Here is an 18,420-nt window from a genome sequence, read left to right on the forward strand (position 1 = left end):
ATGGATTGTCTAGTTCTCGCCATTGCTGCAAGTGGGTTTGACCTCTCTGTTACTGTTTCTCTTTCTTACCTATATTTCTGTAGTTATTGCTTCATGAATTTGAGAGTCTGGTTTGATGCATGGTGTTTCTAAGTGTTACATTTTCCCCTTAGATTGACGTTTTTATCATTATGAACTTACAGTCTTTTATCTCTAGTAACCATTTTTCCTTTAAGTATATTTTGTGTGTTAATGGAAAGAAGAAGCCACCCCACTGTTACTGTTGGCATGTTATTTCTTTTCCAACCTTTTGCTTTCGACTCCCTTTTTAAAAAAATATTTCCTTATTTTTTATTTATTTGAGAGAGAGGCAGAGGGAGAGTGCTAGCACATACATTAACAGGGGGAGAGGTGGAGGGAGAGGAAGAGAGAGTCTCAAACAAACTCCCCACTGGGCAGGGAGCCTGCCTGACTCTGGGCTTGATCTCAGGACCCTGAGATCATGACTGGAGTTGAAATCAGGAGTTAGTTGCTCAGCTGGGCTGAGCCACGCAGGCACCGCCCAACTCCTCTTTCTGCTCCTTACTTGAATTTGGTACAAAGTGTCGTCTTGTAGACCTCATACAGTTGAATCATATTTTTTATCCATTTTGCCAATTTATGTCTTTAAATTGTAGTTTTAAATACATATACATTTCATCCAACTAGTGATAAGGTAGGATTAATGTCTTCCATTTTACTATTTTTTAGGTTTTTGTTCTTCTGATCCTGTTACTACCTTTTATGTTAAATAGGTACTTCCTAGTGTAATATTTTAATTTCCTTGTCATCTGTTTATTACAGTATGGTTTATATTAATATCAAATTAATTTTTTAAAAAGATTTTTATTTACTTATTTGACAGAGAGATCACAAGTAGGCAGAGAGGCAGGCAGAGAGAGGAGGGAAGCAGGCTCCCTGCTGAGCAGAGAGCCTTCTGTGGAGCTTGATCCCAGGACCTTGAGATCATGACCTGAGCAGAAGGCAGAGGCTTAACCCAATGAGCCACCCAGGTGCCCCTCAAGTTAATTATAATAGTAGTAGTAAAACTTTGCTTCTTAATTGATTTGTCCTTCTCATCTCCATTGTCATCTTACTGTGATACAAATACATTTTTATATATAATGCATGCCCATCCACACAGACTTATAATTCTTGTTTTACACAGCTTTTAAGTCAGATGTGAGAAAAGTGTTGTAAACAAAAATACATTTTACTCTCTTTTGTATTTACCTCTTTTGTTACCTCTACCATGTTCTTTATTTGTGTACATTTGAGCTATGTCCATTGTCCTTTAGCTAAAGCTGAAGAACTTAGTATTATTTCTTTTTTTTTCTTTTTTTAAATATTTTATTTATTTATTTGACAGACAGAGATCACAAGCAGGCAGAGAGGCAGGCAGAGAGAGAGGAGGAAGCAGGCTCCCCTCTGAGCAGAGAGCCTGATGCGGCCCCGATCCCAGGAACCTGAGATCGTGACCTGAGCCGAAGGCTGCAGCTTAACCCACTGAGCCACCCAGGCGCCCCGTATTATTTCTTATAGGGAATATTTCTTATAGGTCATGATGGTTAATCAGTTAAGACAACCTGGAGAAGGGTACCTGCCTCGCTCAGTCATTAGAGCATGGAACTTGATCTTGGGGTTGTAAGTTTGAGCCCCATATTAGGTGTAGAGATTACATAAAAATAAAATCTTAAAAAAAAGGGGGGGGGTGGAGATAATAAATGTGTCAAGTTTGTGAAAATCTTTATCCACAATACCATCAGTTTAATGAAACTTTTTTACTCATGTTTCTCATTGACTTTGTTTTATCTATCTCATATGTTATATAACATATGCATATATTATATATTAACATAAGTTACATTCTGTCTCATTTCCTAGTAACTGTATTATAACAAAATTATATATATATTCACACATACATATATATATCATTTTTAAAAAAAGATTTTACTTATTTGTCAGAGAGCATGCGAGGGCACAAGGGGGTGGCAGGCAGAAGGAGAAGCAGGCTACTCACTGAGCAGGGAGCCTGATGTGGGACTTGATCCCAGGATCCTGGGATCATGACCTGAGCTGAAGGCAGATGTTTAACCAACTGAGCCACCTGGGTGTCTAAATATGTGTACACACACACACACACACACACACACACACACAAACACACACACGTATATATATTAAAGATTTCTATTTTTTTATTTGAGAGATAGCATGGGAACAGGGGAGGGGCAGGGGAGACAGACAGAATCTAAAGCAGAGTTCTTTTGGAGCGCAGGGTGCGAATTGGGGCTTGACTGAGGGCTTGATCCCATAGCTCTGAGGTGATGACCTGAGCCAAAATCAAGAGTGGCATGCTTAACTGACTGAGCCGTCCAGGCGTGTCCGACTATTTTTTAAAATCATTTCATTTTCAGCATAGTTTCTAAATGGTTGGTATATTGTCTGTGTGGGTGTGTATTACATTTTCAGTATTCCATAATTTCATCTGCAGTTTGCATATTTCATTGAGTTGTCAGCATAATTCGTTTAACAGGTCTCTTTTTGGATGTTAAGTTTTTGTTGTCATAAATAACTGCTTGAAGTATTTTTCTGTAATTCTACTTATTTGGATTATTTTCTTTGGGATGCAATATTAGGAATAGAATTATTTTCATTTTGATGGTTCATGGCAGAACAAATGTTTCTTTTTATTTATTTTATTTTTTTAAATTTTTTAAAAGATTTTATTTATTTATTTGACAGAGATCACAAGTAGGCATAGAGGCAGGCAGAGAGAGAGAGAGAGGAGGAAGCAGGCTCCCTGCTGAGCAGAGTGCCCGATGTGGGACTCGATCCCAGGACCCTGAGATCATGACCTGAGCCGAAGGCAGCGGCTTAACCCACTGAGCCACCCAGGTGCCCCAAATGTTTCTTTTTTTAAGAATTTTTTTTTTTAAGATTTTATTTATTTGTTTGACAGACAGAGATCACAAGTAGGCAGAGAGGCAGGCAGAGAGAGAGGGGAAGGGAAGCAGGCTCCCTGCCAAGCGGAGAGCCCGATGCGGGGCTTGATGCCAGGACCATGGGACCATGACCTGGGCCAAAGGCAGAGGCTTTAACCCACTGAGCCACCCAGGCGCCCCAGAACAAATGTTTCTTTCCTGATTCTATGGCTTAGGAAACTGAGGCTGCATTAAGTGACTTACTTAAGATGACATAATTTGTGATGGAATCAGAAAACAGAACTCATTGATGCTTTGTCTAGTTGAGTGATTCAGCTTTTGACTTTACTTCTCATTTTTTTAAGAATTAGACTACTTACTCATGTTCCTTCCTTGCTATCTACTGAAAGTATGTTTTTTGAAAAAATTTAATTGAAATATAGTTGACCCTGAAAGCGTGTGTTTTATGGCTATACATTCTGATGATATAGTTTAATCCTTTTGTTGGAGTAATATGAGGAAAGACTGAACCAGTATCATGTCATAGATTGATTATGGCTTAATTTGTCATAAAGTATGTAACAGTCATGAGGTTTTATTGTTACTGGATGATTAGGCAGTGGTGAGAGTTTGTCCAGATTTGACTCCTGGCTCTGCCAACTTTTTAAATACTATATGACCTTAAATTTACAGTAAAATAAGTAATAATATAGTATCTACCTTAAGAGGACTAAAAACGGTGTCTAGCACATAGCAAACATCAAGTAACTGTTAATATGTTTCAAGTAATTTAAGACTTGAATAAATAAGCCAATACCAATGATTGCCAAATAAATTAAATGGTTATAAATTGTATCAGAAATTTATGGGAACCTACTCAAATTGTGGTTTTGAGTACAGGCAAATAAAAAAGTAGTTTTAGGTACCTGGGTGGCCCAGTTGGTTAAGTGTCTGCCATGATCCCAGGGTCCTGGGATTGAGTCCTGAGTCCGTCTTCTTGCTTAGCAGGGAGTCTGGTTCTCCCCCTGTCTGCAGCTCTTGCTCGTGCTCTCTCTCCTCTGACAAATAATAAAATTTAAAAAATTTTGTTTTCCCATTCTTTGTATCTTGGTTTTCTTACTATTATTATTATTTTAGATTTTATTTATTTATTTGACAGAGAGAGAGATTACAGGTAGGCAGAGAGGCAGGCAGAGAGAGAGAGAGAAGAGGAAGCAGGCTCCCTGCTGAGTGGAGAGCCCAATGCAGGGCTGCATCCCAGGACCTGAGCTGATCCTGACCTGAGCTGAAGGCAGATGCCCAATGACAGAGCCACCCAGGTGCCTCTGTATCTTGGTTTTAAAGTTTCAATGCGCCAACTAACTAATTTTCAAGTCTTGTTTCTTGATGTTTTACAAATTGGTAACAGGCAAAAGTAGTCTTGTCTTTTCTTTTTTCTTTTTTCAAGGTTTTTTAAAGATAAGCAGTTCTTATGGTGTGTTAAAGGCATGACCATGGGTTTAAAGTGGAGATGGAGGATGTTGGATTGCAGATCAATTAGGGATATTGATTTTGAAGAAAAGATGCAGCCAAAGTCTCTGTGTTACAGAAGTCAAACAGCTTGATTCATATTGAACTTACTATGCATGAATGGTGTTCCTTGGAATTGTCCAGTATACTCACTCTTCTATAGGTCCTGGAAGAAGTCCAGGTCACATGCATTGACATTGGTGGTCTAGCCTGTGGCTTTCAGGATTATTTCATTAGAGCTATTACTGTTACTTAATTAATAGGAATATCTATGTTTATTTGAGAACGCTGAAGAATATCAGCTGCAGAAGGGACCGCAGTCTCCCTGCACCCTCTACCCAATTTTATTGAGATACAATCAACACATTATATTGGGAACATAAACTTTTGACTTTGTTCATAAATTCATAAATTCTTTTTATAATTTCCTCCTGCACCATGTTGTGTTGTAATCTAAGGACTAGGGCAAAGGTATGTTTTCCTAGGGATGATTCTATTTCCTTTTTCAGTTATTAGCTTTTTTATTAATGAAAATAACTAATTTTCTCCATGAATGCAAGTAGATTACTTATATTAAAGAACTATAAATTGAGAGCTACTACTTTACATAGGGCTGTGTTAGGAACATTAAGACAAAATGATTTAATTGTACTTGCTTTGTAATTGTTAGTCTGGAGTGTTTTCATCTAGATTTTTCTAGAATTCTGCTTTCCCAGAAGGCTAATGGGAAAATGGTACACTGTTTCAAAAGGTTTTGATTCTTATTGATGGCCCTATGTTTTGTCTGTCTAAAGTGTCAACCCAAGAAAAAGTCTACGCCACTGAAGTATGAAGTTGGAGATCTCATCTGGGCAAAATTCAAGAGACGTCCATGGTGGCCCTGCAGGATTTGTTCTGATCCGTTGATTAACACACATTCAAAAATGAAAGGTAATACTAGTATTGATTATACATGATAAAATACAGTATGAAGTAAAAAATTTGTAGTTGCCTTTAGTGTAACCTAATTTTTGTTGCCTTTAGTGGTAATGCATTTTCACCTTTGAGCATTTGGTGAATGAATTGTTATTAATATATCTTTTTGAATTTTTTTAAAAGTTTTTATGATTTAAAAATTCTCACTCTGTTTAGATGCTAGGAAATGTTAGGTTTATTAACATTGTTATTGTTATTAACATTAAAGTTTACATTGTTTACAATCCCTTTCCAGTATATTTAGGTTTTTCTACCTCAGCCTTCAGGTTTATATCATTGCTGTTAAGTTTTAAAGCTGAAACAATTGTAAAGAATCATTTGAAGTTTGAATTGTAAAATCTTGATTTAGAACATTCCCTTTAATAACTGTAGTTTGTGTCTTACTTGGTACTCTTTGACTCTCAGGTATCCTTAAAATGCTGTAAGCTAGAGACTAAAACTTCATCTTGAGCCACCTTTTTTCTCTTAAGATGTTTTTGTGATTTAATATGTATATTCTAGTTTTTGAATAGGTCATATAGTCATAATATTTAAGAAATCAGCTCACCTCGTCTTTTTGTCTGATCTGTCCCATTCTTTACCCTTCTTTTCAAACAGTAACCAGTTGTAGTTTGTTTCTAGAGTATTTTTATGTAAATCCAAGTATATAGTCTCATCTATTTTAACACAGAAGTAGCATATATTTTCATATGTTCTACATTTGCTTTTTTCAATTCTTAGAGGTTTTCCATGTAGTGCATTGAAGACTTCCTTTTTGTTTCTCTCTCTCCCCCCTCTCTTTTTTACAGATGCATAGTTTTCCACTTTTTGATTATTTTATACTTTATATAGCCATTTTCCTGTTGATGGCTGTTTAGGTTGTTTTTGATGTTGTGTAGTCACTATATACATATTTATATACATACGTACATAAGATAAAGTGTTTCTGTGCACACAACAGTGGTGTAAAGAGTAACTTTCACATATACATGTGTCAAAGGTGGGGTTGCTAAATTTGATTTTTTATTTCAAATATTGAATATTGAGGTACCTAAAGACCTTTATAACTCACTTAAAAAAATAATACGGGACGCCTGGGTGGCTCAGTGGGTTAAAGCCTCTGCCTTCGGCTCAGGTCATGGTCCCAGGGTCCTGGGATCGAGCCCCACATGGGGCTCTCTGCTCAGCAGGGACCCTGCTTCCTCCTCTCTCTCTCTCTCTCTCTCTCTCTCTGCCTACCTGTGATCTCTATCTGTCAAATAAATAATAATAATAATAATACCTTTATCTTTGTGGCATGTTGGGACATTAAAGTACTACAAGTAGAAAATTCTTTTAGTTCTCCCCCTCTACCCTTCCTATTAAGTTTCTTACTCATGTACTATTCATGAACACTAATTGGGTCCATGCCATTTATTCAGCAATTTCTCACTATATTATATGGGTAGTATGCTAGGTAGTAGGATCCAATAATGGGCAAAACATCACTTCTGCTTGCCCTGGTTTATTGAGTCCAGAGACAAGATTCCAGCAAATAATCAGACAGAAAGATAACTATTTCTTTAAAAAGTGTGTCCAAAGATAATATTGGTGTTTAATCAGTGGTATAGCAGGGTAATGTAATTTGGACTTCTGGTGGAAGGTATTCAGGGGCAGATATGTTAGTAAAAGTATCTTTGGTCTGAGAGTTGAGAGGATGGGTAGGAATTAACTACGGAAAGAAGGAGAAGAAGATGTTCCAGGCACAGAAAGTAGTATATGTTCTGGCTCTGAGAGGTCTCCTACCCATAGAGTGACGGAAGGGGGCACAATATGAGGCTAGGGAAGTAGATAGTAGTCAGATTGTGTAGCATTTTTCAGACTTCATTTAAAATTTTGTATTTTATTCTTAGAACAGTGTGATTCCCTTAAAGCAGAGGATGATGTGATTTGATCTTGTAAAGTTTTCTCTGACTATGGTATGGAAAATGGATTGGAAGGGGCCGTGATTAAGTAAGAGGAAATTGTTAAAAGGGTCATTGCAGGGGCACCTGGGTGGCTCAGTGGGTTAAAGCCTCTGCTTTCAGCTCAGGTCATGATCCCAGGGTCCTGGGATCGAGCCCCGCATCGGGCTCTCTGCTCAGCGGGGAGCCTGCTTCCTCCTCTCTCTCTGCCTGCCTCTCTGCCTACTTGTGATCTCTGTCTGTCAAATAAATAAATAAAATATTAGCAACAACAAAAAAAAAGGGTCATTGCAGTGATTATGGTGAGGTGAGTGTGGTGGATAGAGACTAAAGAACAACTTAAAAGATAAAATCTGTATGATTTGGTAGTGGATGGGTAATGAGGAATGAAGGAGAATGAAATCCTGAGGTTTCTATGTCAGGACGCCTCCCAAGCTTTTAACTTCACCAATAGGTAAATAATGTTGCCATTTAAGTGAGAGCACTAGAACATGAGTAACTGCAAGGTGACCTATGCTTGTTGAAATTAACTGAAGCCATGGGCAAGGCATGGATGAGATGGCTTGTGATGAAATATATAATGAGAAAAAGGGTGGTTTTGAGGAAGGAAGCATTTGAGGTCTGTTGAGGATACTGAGTTTGGAAAAGAGTTGGGAAAAAATCAGAGATGGAAGAAGAAAACCAGGATTATTTGGCATGTGTGGTATTGGTGACTGGCGTGTTTTGAGAAGGGAGATATGATTGATTTGGTTGAACTTTGCCTGGTGATCAAATAAAATGTCCTTTTGGTGTAAGGAGGTAGAGATCAGTGGTATTTTTGTTGGTATGATTGTATCTGAAGTTGAATTAGACTGGAAATAGAGACAAAGCAGAGAAGTGGGGATGCTATAGGTAGAGAGATAGATGGGGTCTAGAAGGATTTCTGAAAGTGAGGATAATCATGTTAGTAATGCTGTTGAGAAAAGTTCTGGAAATAGAGGGCTAAGACAGGAGTAGTTAGGGATATAGGATTTCTGGGAAAAGAAGATGTTAGATGGGATTGGTATCACAGTGTGAAATTGGCCTGGATTGGAAGGAGGGGCAGCACACCCTTGACATTAGGGGTGGATAAGGGTGCAGTGACTGCAGATTTGGTGTAGTGTATACCTGAGGATTCCTGTCTGGCCTGTTTCTCATGAGTTGGGAATGTGAACACCGAAAAGCAAGTGCCGTTATTGGCTGGAAAATAGCACATTTTGTTTTCAGGCTATAAAAAGGTTAAGACTTTTAAATTCAAGTGAGCTTTCCAGAAAGGGTCAATTTATGTAGCTTCCTACTAAAGAAATGACAAAACGTGGTAAAATGGATCTATTTAACCTTACAGCTAGTTATTTCATAATACTTTTTCCATTTTCTTTCACCTTTTTTCACTTCTGTTTTCATTTCCCCATAGCTTATGGCAAGGTATAGTTAGCCAAGTTCTGGAAAGGCTACTCTTAGTAGTTAACTGTCCATTTTTCTTCGAATGTGCTCCTTTTTCTCCTTACCTCCTTCAAAGCACATAACCTGATGGAATTACTGGTCTTGCCATCGACACTTTCCAGTAGTAGAAATTTTGGATAGACTGCTGTTAAAAGTAATCCTGTTCCCCACTACACTGGAACTATGACCAGTATTAATGTTGACTCTTTCTGGGGAATTTATAATTTTCTCCTCCAACTTTTCATTTTGAAAATTTCAAACCTATAGACAGATTGAAGTGTAGCACAATGAACACCCATATATATTATACATAGGCTCAACAATTACTACTATTTATTAGATGATATCAGTGAAAAATTAAAAATTATACTGCAGTGTTCATATTATTGTGATCATCTATGTTTCTTTTTTTTTTTTTTTTTTTAAAGATTTTATTTATTTATCAGAGAGAGAGGGAGAGAGCGAGCACAGGCAGACAGAATGGCAGACAGAGGCAGAGGGAGAAGCAGGCTCCCTGCCGAGCAAGGAGCCCGATGCAGGACTCAATCCCAGGACGCTGGGATCATGACCTGAGCCGAAGGAAGCTGCTCAACCAACTGAGCCACCCAGGCGTCCCCCATGTTTGTTTTCTTAGCAAAGCCTAATATTTCTTTCTTTCTTTTTTTAAAAGATTTTATTCATTTGACAGACAGAGATCACAAGTAGGCAGAGAGGCAGGCAGAGAGAGACAGAGGGAAGCAGGCTCCCTGCAGGGCTCAAATCCCAGGACCCTGGGACCATGACCCGAGCCAAAGGCAGAGGCTTTAACCCACTGAGCCACCCAGTGGGTAAATAAGTCATTATTTACTTTTATTATACAAGGTGCATATCATTTAAAAAGTCAAGTGGTTAATTTGATAGGCTTTGCTTGGAAAATGGTCTTCTATGGCTACCCCTCTTTCTAACCACCTTTAACTCTGTCAGCTGGGTCTTTAGATATTTATCTCTGAATCTTATTATTACTATTTTTTAAAGATTAATTTATTTATTTGACAGACAGAGATCACAAGTAGAGAGGCAGGCAGAGGGAGAGGAGGAAGCAGGTCCCCCGATGATTAGAGAGCCTGATATGGGGCTTGATCCCAGGACCCTGGGAACATGACCCAATCTGAAGGCAGAGGCTTTAACCTACTGAGCCATCCAGGTGCCCCTACCTCTGTATCTTAAAATTCCATCCTTCTGAAGTACTTTTTACTTCTCACTGTAGACCTTGTGGATTAGTCATTTCAGTCCTTGTGTTGGGCCTTACCTCATGCCTACCTCTGACATCCTGCTGTCTTACGTGTTTTCTTATAATTTTTCTTAGGAATTCAGTGTGTAATGTTATCATGTTAACAGTGGACACAGCTTAGCCATGTGATGTCCAGTATTTTCTGTGTCCTTCGAACCTTTTGATTTTTCTGCAGTTGTCTCTGTGTGCGGGTGTATGTTGGTGAAGGAGAGGTTTCTTAGTATTGTATATATTTGTTATTAATTCATAGTAAAACTCTCCTAGTTTTAACTTTTTCCACATGATCTGTTGCACTGTTAATTTGTCATTTTCTGTTTGTTTTTTTTTTTAAAGCAGGGAGAGGGTGGGTGTAGTGGCATAGGGGGAGAGAGAATCTTAAGTACGCTCCAGGCCCAGTGTGGAGCCTGACACAGGGGTCAGATCTCACAACACTGAGATCATGACCTGAGCTGACGTCAAGAATCCTGTGTTTAACTGACTGAGCCAATCATGTGCCCAGGTAATTTGTCATTTTCATCATCTTGAGGAAATCTCACCTAGAGCCTTACTTACACTGTTGCCCCTTGAACAACACAGGTTTGAATTATGCAGTGTAGGTCTTTATAAAATTTTTTTTTAAAAACATTTTATTTATTTATAAAAGATTTTATTTATTTGATAGAAATCACAAGTAGGCAGAGAGGCAGGCAGAGAGAGAGAGGGGGGAGGAAGCAGGCTCCCTGTGGAGCAGAGAGCCTGACATGGGGCTCGATCCCAGGATCCTGGGATCATGACCTGAGCCGAAGGCAGAGGCTTTAACCCACTGAGCCACCCAGGCGCCTCTAAAGATTTTATTTCTTTATTTGACAGAGATCACAAGGAGGCAGAGACGCAGGCATAGACAGAGAGGCCTGATGTGGAGTTCGATTTCAGGACCCTGGGATCACGACCTGAGCTGAAGGCAGAGGCTTTAACCTACTGAGCCACTCAAGTGCCTCAGTCTTTATATAATCTTTTATACACAGATTCTTTTTCAGTAAATATGCTACATTTTGTAATGTATTGTCTCTCCTTACAAGTTTCTTAATAACAATAATAATGTGTTTTCCTTACGATTGTTTTTTTTTTTTTTTTTTTTTAAAGATTTTATTTATTTATTTGACAGAGAGAGACCACAAGTAGGCAGAGAGGCAGGCAGAGAGAGAGAGAGGAGGAAACAGGCTCCCTGCTGAGCAGAGAGCCCTATGTGGGACTCGATCCCAGGACCCTGAGATCATGACCCGAGCCGAAGGCAGCGGCCTAACCCACTGAGCCACCCAGGCGCCCCTTCCTTACGATTGTTTTAATAACATTTTCTTTCCCTACCTTACTTTATTGTAAAAATATAGTATATCATACACAAAACATTATCTGTTTATGTTATCAGTAAGGCTTCTAGTCAGCAATAAGGTGTTAGTAGTTTTTGGGAACTCAAAAGTTGTATGACGATTTCAACTGCACAGAGAGTTGGGACCCCTAACCAGCCCTCTGCCCCCTGCTGCTACTGGATTATTCAAGGGTCAAGTGTATATTCCTTCAATCTATACTAGTTACTTTCTCCCATCCAAGTACTAACCAGGCCCGACCCTGCTTAGCTTCCGAGAACTAGTTACTTTCTCTATGTGAATTGCTGTTATCTTGGGGATTCTCTTCAGCTTTATCTTGTTGAATTCCACGTCTTCCTTGATTTGGGTTTACTCACTCATTTTGAGTATACAGCAAGTCCTTCAGTAGTTTCCTGAGAAAGGGTATATGGAGGCAAAATTTTTGAGACCTTGCGTTATCTGAAATGTTTTTATTCTTTTCATACACTTGTTTGATAGTTTGGCTCGTATAAAACACTAGCCTGGGAAATCATTATTGCTCATAACTTTTAAGGCATTGCTCCATCTTCTACGTCCAGAGTTGCTATTAAATCAAATTATTTTGAATCTGGTATTTTTACTGTGTTTTTGTCCATCTCTGATGGCTTGCAGACTTTTCTCTTTGGTCCTGTAGTTCACGAGGTGATACCTTGCTATAAGTTATCCATTGTGGTAGGTACTTGGTGGACCCTTTTGATCTCCAAATTTAGTTTTTCTTTCAAGAGCAATTTTCTTGAATCATTTCTTTCATTATTTTCTTCCCTTTCTTTATTCTTTCTTCTGTAACTCTTATTCAGATGTTGACTTTCCTGCATTGGACTTAATAATTTTTTCATTTTTTTGAGGACAGTTTTGTTTTGCTCTACTTTATATAGTAAGTTTCTTCGGCTTTGTCTTCAAACCCTTTTTTGAGTTTTACATGTCTGCTCTTATGTTCTTAATATTTAAGGATTCCTTTTTTGTTCCCTGCATCTTATTTCCTGAGTGAAATTCTTTTTATTTCTAAAGCCGTAATGATAGTTGCTGTGAAATTTTCTTCTCTGTACATAGTATGTTTCCAAGTTCTTTTTTTTTCCTTACTCTTTGTACCTTTCTTTGTTCTCTGTTTTTTTATGTTTGAGGTTTTCCTCACATCTCTGTTTTCGATCAGAGAGCAGATGGAGGGGTTCCTGGGTGGCTCAGTCAGTTAAGCGTCTGCCTTCGGCTCAGGTCATGATCCCAGGGTCCTGGGATGGAGTCCTGCATCGGGCTCCCTGCTCAATGGGGAGCCTGCTTCTCTCTCTCTCTCTCTCTCTCTGCTGCTCTGCCTATTTGTGCTCTCTGTCAGATAAATAAAATCATTAAAAAAAGAATAAAGAGTATGTGGATACTTCTGAATGGATGGAGTTTGTCAACCTATAATTTTCTTGTAGGATGATTCCCTTTCCCCTCCCAATCCCTTGTCAGTAGTATCTTCTCCATTTCTTTCTTGGCTTGGTGAGATTCCTCAGAGAAGAGTCTAGTCTTCTACCCAGAAAATAAGACTCTAGCTTTTCATATTCTGGGTATTCAGTTGGGGAGCTCCATTAAGTGGTTTTACCATTCAGTTGATTCACTCATTTTTTTGGTATTGCTGTACTCCTGTTGCTTAGTATAGAGACTTTCTGTTTTACTCCCAACTAGAGGTGGAAAAAGCTCTAGTCTTTTACTGGGAGAAGGGGAGAGGCATTGACAATGTGGTTTGGAATGGAGGAGGCTGCTTAACCCCTTTCAACCAGTTCTCTGTGTCTTACCCTCTCAAACTCCAGAGGTGTACCAGGTGTTGCCAGTTAATGGGCCTTTTGATGGTATGTGGTATAGATACAGGTGGTTCTTGGTTTTACTCACTAAAGACTTAAAATTTGTCATTCTTAAATCTATTAAGATAGTCACCGTTATACTAATCCATTTGCTTCCCTGCTTGCAGAACTGTACATACCTGCACAGCTGTATAATTTATACTTACTTGTCCTTTCTTGTTTTCCCTGTCATTAATGGGCTTATTACTTGAAAATCTTCTTATTGTAGCTTTAGTGGAGATTAGGAGGGAAAAGAATTTAGAAATGTTTATCCAGTTGTTCATCTTGACCTGGAAATACTCTTAACTTCATCTTGAACAGACTGAGTCAATCTTGCTATCTGACCTTTCGTACTTCTTCTAGGATACCCTTTGCAAAGCAGTTGGGGAAATCAGATTGCTTCTTAACTTTTCTCAGAGCTTGTCTATTATTCAGTTTTCTTTTTAACTCTCATTACCATCTGACTTTCAACTTTTCCAGATTTTTTTTTTCCAGTGCTGCACCCTTTGTGTTTATTTTTTTTAAAACTGCTTTTACTGTTTTTTTTTAAATGGGGTTTCAGAGGGGAACAAAACTAAACTTGAGTATTAGTCTCATTCTTTAAAGTTTTCTACTTTAACATTATTTAATAATAGTTTTTTAAAAGATTCTTAACTTGGTTTATTAGAGCAGAGAATTACTGTGGCTCTTTGAAGAGAACTAATATTTGAATAAACCTATTGTTTAAAAAGCTCTACCAGTGACTCTGCCTGTGGCAGCTGTCACCTTCCATTCATAACCATGTTTGCAGGATCCACGGACTTTCTCCATTTCTGGGTGTGCTACTCAGCTTCTGAAAGCACTGAAGTCACCCATTCTCTCCTTTTATTCTACTAACCTTGCTGTACGCAGGGCCATTAGTTACCTGGTAATCAGTATGTATTAGTTTTTAATTTTATGGGCATTTGGTGCAGGGAAACCCTCCCTTTCCTCCTAATATTTCTCTCTCATCCTTAACTTCTGTGTTCTCTTCTTAAAATAACCACTATTTTTAAAAAAGTTCTTTTTATTTTCCTTTGCTGGATCCTCTTCTACTTTGCCATTCATGTGGGTAGTTCTTTATTTTTAGTTTTATTTATTTTTATTTTTACTTCCCTCTTTCTCTCTCTCAAGTTTATTTATTTATTTATTTATTTATTTTTAGTAATCTATACCCACCATGGTGCTCAAAGTCACAATCCCTGATCAGAAGTTACATGCTCTTTCGACTGAGCCAGCCAGGAGCCTCTATTTTCTATTCTTTTTGAATAGCAGTCTTATTAACTCTGAATTTAACTGATATCCGTAAACTTAATTTATATACACAATACTAGTGTTTCCTCAGGGTTCACATCTGCAAGCCCAGCTGTGTACTTGAAGCTTTCACTTGGATGTCCTTTATGCACTTGAGTTTAGCTTATTTAAAACTGACCTAATTATTTTCCCCCTCAGACCAGTACTTTCTTCTTTATTTCCCGCCTTGGTGAATAGATCTCTGCCACCTAGTCATATACCCCTAATTCTTATTCATATACCCCTTTCTTCCTTCTTTGTGCCCTTATACCATTAGATCCTTTATTTTCTATAGAACTTTTTTGAGATATAATTTACAGAACTTAAAATTCACCCCTTTAAAGTATACAATTCAGTGAGTGGTTTTTGGTATATTCAGAGTTGAGTAATTACCACCAGTAGTCAATTTTAGGACATTTTCATCATGCCCCTAAAAAGCCTTATACCATTTATCTGCCCGCTCCCCAGTCTTCTTTCCCTTTACACCTCTTTGCCCTAAGTAACAAGTAATACATTTTCTATCTCTCTAGATTTGCACATTCTGGACATTTCGTATAAATGGAATCATATACTAATGTGGTCCTTTGTGACTGCTTCTTTCACTTAGCATAATGCTTTTGAAGTTTATATATGTATGAGTATTTCATTCTGTTTCATGGTAAATGTATTCCATTGTATGGATAGACCACATTTATTTATGTATTCATCAGTCGGTGAACATTTGGACTATTTCTACCTTATGGCTGTTGAGAATAGTGCTGCTGTGGTATTTGTTTATAAGTTTTAGTGTGGACATAATGTTTTCAAATCTTTTGCATATATACCCAGGGGTGGAATTGCTCAAGGCTCACATGTTAACTCTCTCTAGCTTTTTGAGGTACTGCCGGACTGCTTAGAAAAGCTGCTACACCAGCTCACATTTCCACTAGCGTAAGTGAGGGTTCTGATTTCTCTGCGTCCTCACCAATACTTGTTAATTTAACCTCTTTTCTATTGTGCTAAAATATATGCAACAGGTTTTCCATTTTATTTTTTATTTACCTTAAACATTATTTATTTATTTATTTATTTATTTGAGAGAGTGGGTGGTGGTGAGAGGAGGAGCAGAGGGAGAGGGACAAACAGACTCAATGCTGAGCATTAGAGCCCAACCTGGGGCTAGATTCCGCAATTCTGAGATCATGACCTGAGCTGATATCAAGAGCTGGATGCTTGACCAACTGAGCTACCCAGGCACCCCACAAATTTACCATTTTAACCATTAAAAAATATTATTGGGTTGGGGGGCAGAGGTAGAGGTAGAGAGCCGCAGGCAAACTCTGCACTGAGTTTGGAGCCTGACATGGGGCTCAATTTCAGAATCCTGAGATCATGACTTCAGCCAAAACAAGAGTTGCCACCCAGGTGTCCTCATTTTAACCATTTTTAAGAGTACAGTTTAGTGGTATTAAGTACATTCTCATTGTTGTGCAATTATTACCACTATACATATCCAGAACCTTTTCATATTTTTACACTTTTCAGTGTATAAATCCATACCCATTTGATAAAAATTAGCCCCTGGTCAGTACTGTTCCACTTATTTCTCTATGAATTTGACTATTCTATGTACATCATATAAGTAGAATTATACAATATTTGTTTATTATTTCTGGCTTATTTCACTTAGCATAATGTCTTTAAAGTTCATCCATGTTTCAGTATTTCATACATTTTCAGTCTCAGTAATACTCTGTTGTATGTATATACCACATTTTGTTCATCCTTCAGTGGACAGTTGGGTTATTTCCATGTTTTAGCTGTTTTGAATAATAATGGTATGAACACCGGTGTTCAAATATCTATTCTGATCTTTTTTTTTTCTTCTCGTTTTAAGTTTTATTTTTATTTAAGTAATCTTTATACCCACTATGAGCCTTGAACTCACGACCCCAGCCAAGATCAAGAGTGCATGCTCTTCTACCTGAATCAGTCAGGAGCCCTTCTGATTTTTTATTACATGTTAGGTCCTTTTGTTTGGTCTCTAAAAAATATATTTCAGATTTTGTTTTTTTTGATTCCCAGTGTTACTGCTTTAAGTTCTAGTCATCTTGCATGTGCACTATTTTGGTGATCTCTTGTCTACTGAGTCTTCTCTCTGTTTCCTCTTGAATGTGTCCAAGGTCAAGAAGATTTATCTTTCTAAAACACCAAAACTGAGCCTGTGGCTCCATAGTTTAAATGAGACTTCTTAACGACAAGAGCTCATACAGTGGTCATTGTCTTAACCTGGCATCAAGCTCTTTCAGGTCTAGCCACTGCTTATTACCTGCTACGTTTTTATAATTCAGTGTTCTGAACTACTTTTAGTTCCCAGCTATTTGTTTATTCATTCATGCCTGTGAAGGTTCTGGGTCTTTATACTGGAATTCTCTCCTTAACAAACTATTTATTTACCTTTAAAAATTCTGCTTGGGTGGGGCACCTGGGTGGCTCAGTGGGTTAAAGCCTCTGCCTTCGGCTCAGCTCATGATCCCATGATCCCGGGGTCCTGGGATCAAGCCCCGCATCTGGCTCTCTGTTCCGCGGAGAACCTGCTTCCTCCTCTATCTCTGCCTGCCTCTCTGCCTGCTTGTGATCTCTGTCTGTCAGATAAATAAATAGAATCTTTAAAAAAAAAAAAAATTCTGCTTGGGTGTTGCATTTGTCCTCCAGTTAGTGATCTCCACTGTTTTGTTTTGTTTTAAGATTTATTCATTTATTTATTTGAGAGAACTGGAGACCATGCACGTGGGTGAAGGGAGGGGTGAGGGGAGGGAATCTTGAAGTAGACTTCCCACTGAGCACGGAGGGGCTCCATCCCAGGATTTGAGATCATGACCTGAGCTGCAATCAAGAATTGGCCACTTAGGGGCGCCTGGGTGGCTCAGTGGTTAAATCCTCTGCCTTCGGCTCGGGTCATGATCTCAGGGTCCTGGGATCGAGCCCCACATTGGGCTCTCTGCTCGGCGGGGAGCCTGCTTCCTCCCCTCTCTCTGTCTGCCTCTCTGCCTACTTGTGATCTCTGCCTGTCAAATAAATAAATAAAATCTTTAAAAAAAAAAAAAAAAAAAAGAATTGGCCACTTAAATGACTGAGCCGTCCAGGTTCCCCACTGATCTTCATTTTTTAATGTTATTTTTAAAGAGTGAATGTTTGTTTAAGCAGCCTATTCTTGGTTTTGGCTCAGGTCGTGTGTTCGAGCCCCATATTGGGCTCCATGCTCAGACATGGAGTCTGCTTAAAAAATTCTCTCTCCCTCTTCCTCTGCCCCTTCCTTCATTCTGCTCTGCATGCATGCTCTCTCTCTCATAAATAAACAAATCTTAAAAAAAAAAAGTGAATGTTTATATTATTGCAATACTTTTACTTTAATCTATTTGTATGTCTCTTGGCACCAGGCAGTAGGTTTCTTTTTTGTCTATTTATAGTGCTGATACATCATAAGGGTTCACGCTGTGTTGATTGAATTTGCTTATTTATGGGAGAACTATGTATTTCTCAAATTAACCTTTTGAAATTTTATATAGATACATACATATCTTACCAATTTTAATCCCCCTTTATAGGTGGTTTCTATGGAAGGATTTAATAGGTCGAGATTAAGGAGTTCAGTTTTTTCATAGATCTTGTTTTTGAAATGGTCTAAAAATCGAAATTCAGCCAGGTTGTAATTTTATTTATTAAGTGGGACTTGATCCTAGGACCCTGGGATCATGACCTGGGCCGAAGGCAGCCACATAACTGACTGAGCCACCCAGGTGTCCCTTTTTATTAAACTTTTACATGTTTTCTTTCTTTGCTTTTTAA

The 18,420-nt window shown here is 38.3% G+C and overlaps 1 protein-coding gene across 7 annotated transcripts in view; it reads left to right on the forward strand.

Moving 5' to 3' along the window:
* Positions 1 to 18,420, forward strand: part of NSD1 (nuclear receptor binding SET domain protein 1) — a 150,372-nt gene that overhangs the window by 60,059 nt on the left and 71,893 nt on the right. For all 7 annotated transcript variants that reach the window (XM_059174410.1, XM_059174414.1, XM_059174411.1 and 4 more), the window contains one exon: positions 5,249 to 5,384. In XM_059174410.1, the coding sequence (XP_059030393.1) occupies positions 5,249 to 5,384 (136 nt within the window). The remainder of the gene's footprint in view (positions 1 to 5,248; positions 5,385 to 18,420) is intronic.

Source organism: Mustela lutreola, chromosome 5 (genome assembly GCF_030435805.1).
Source record: "Mustela lutreola isolate mMusLut2 chromosome 5, mMusLut2.pri, whole genome shotgun sequence".
NCBI lineage: Eukaryota > Metazoa > Chordata > Mammalia > Carnivora > Mustelidae > Mustela > Mustela lutreola.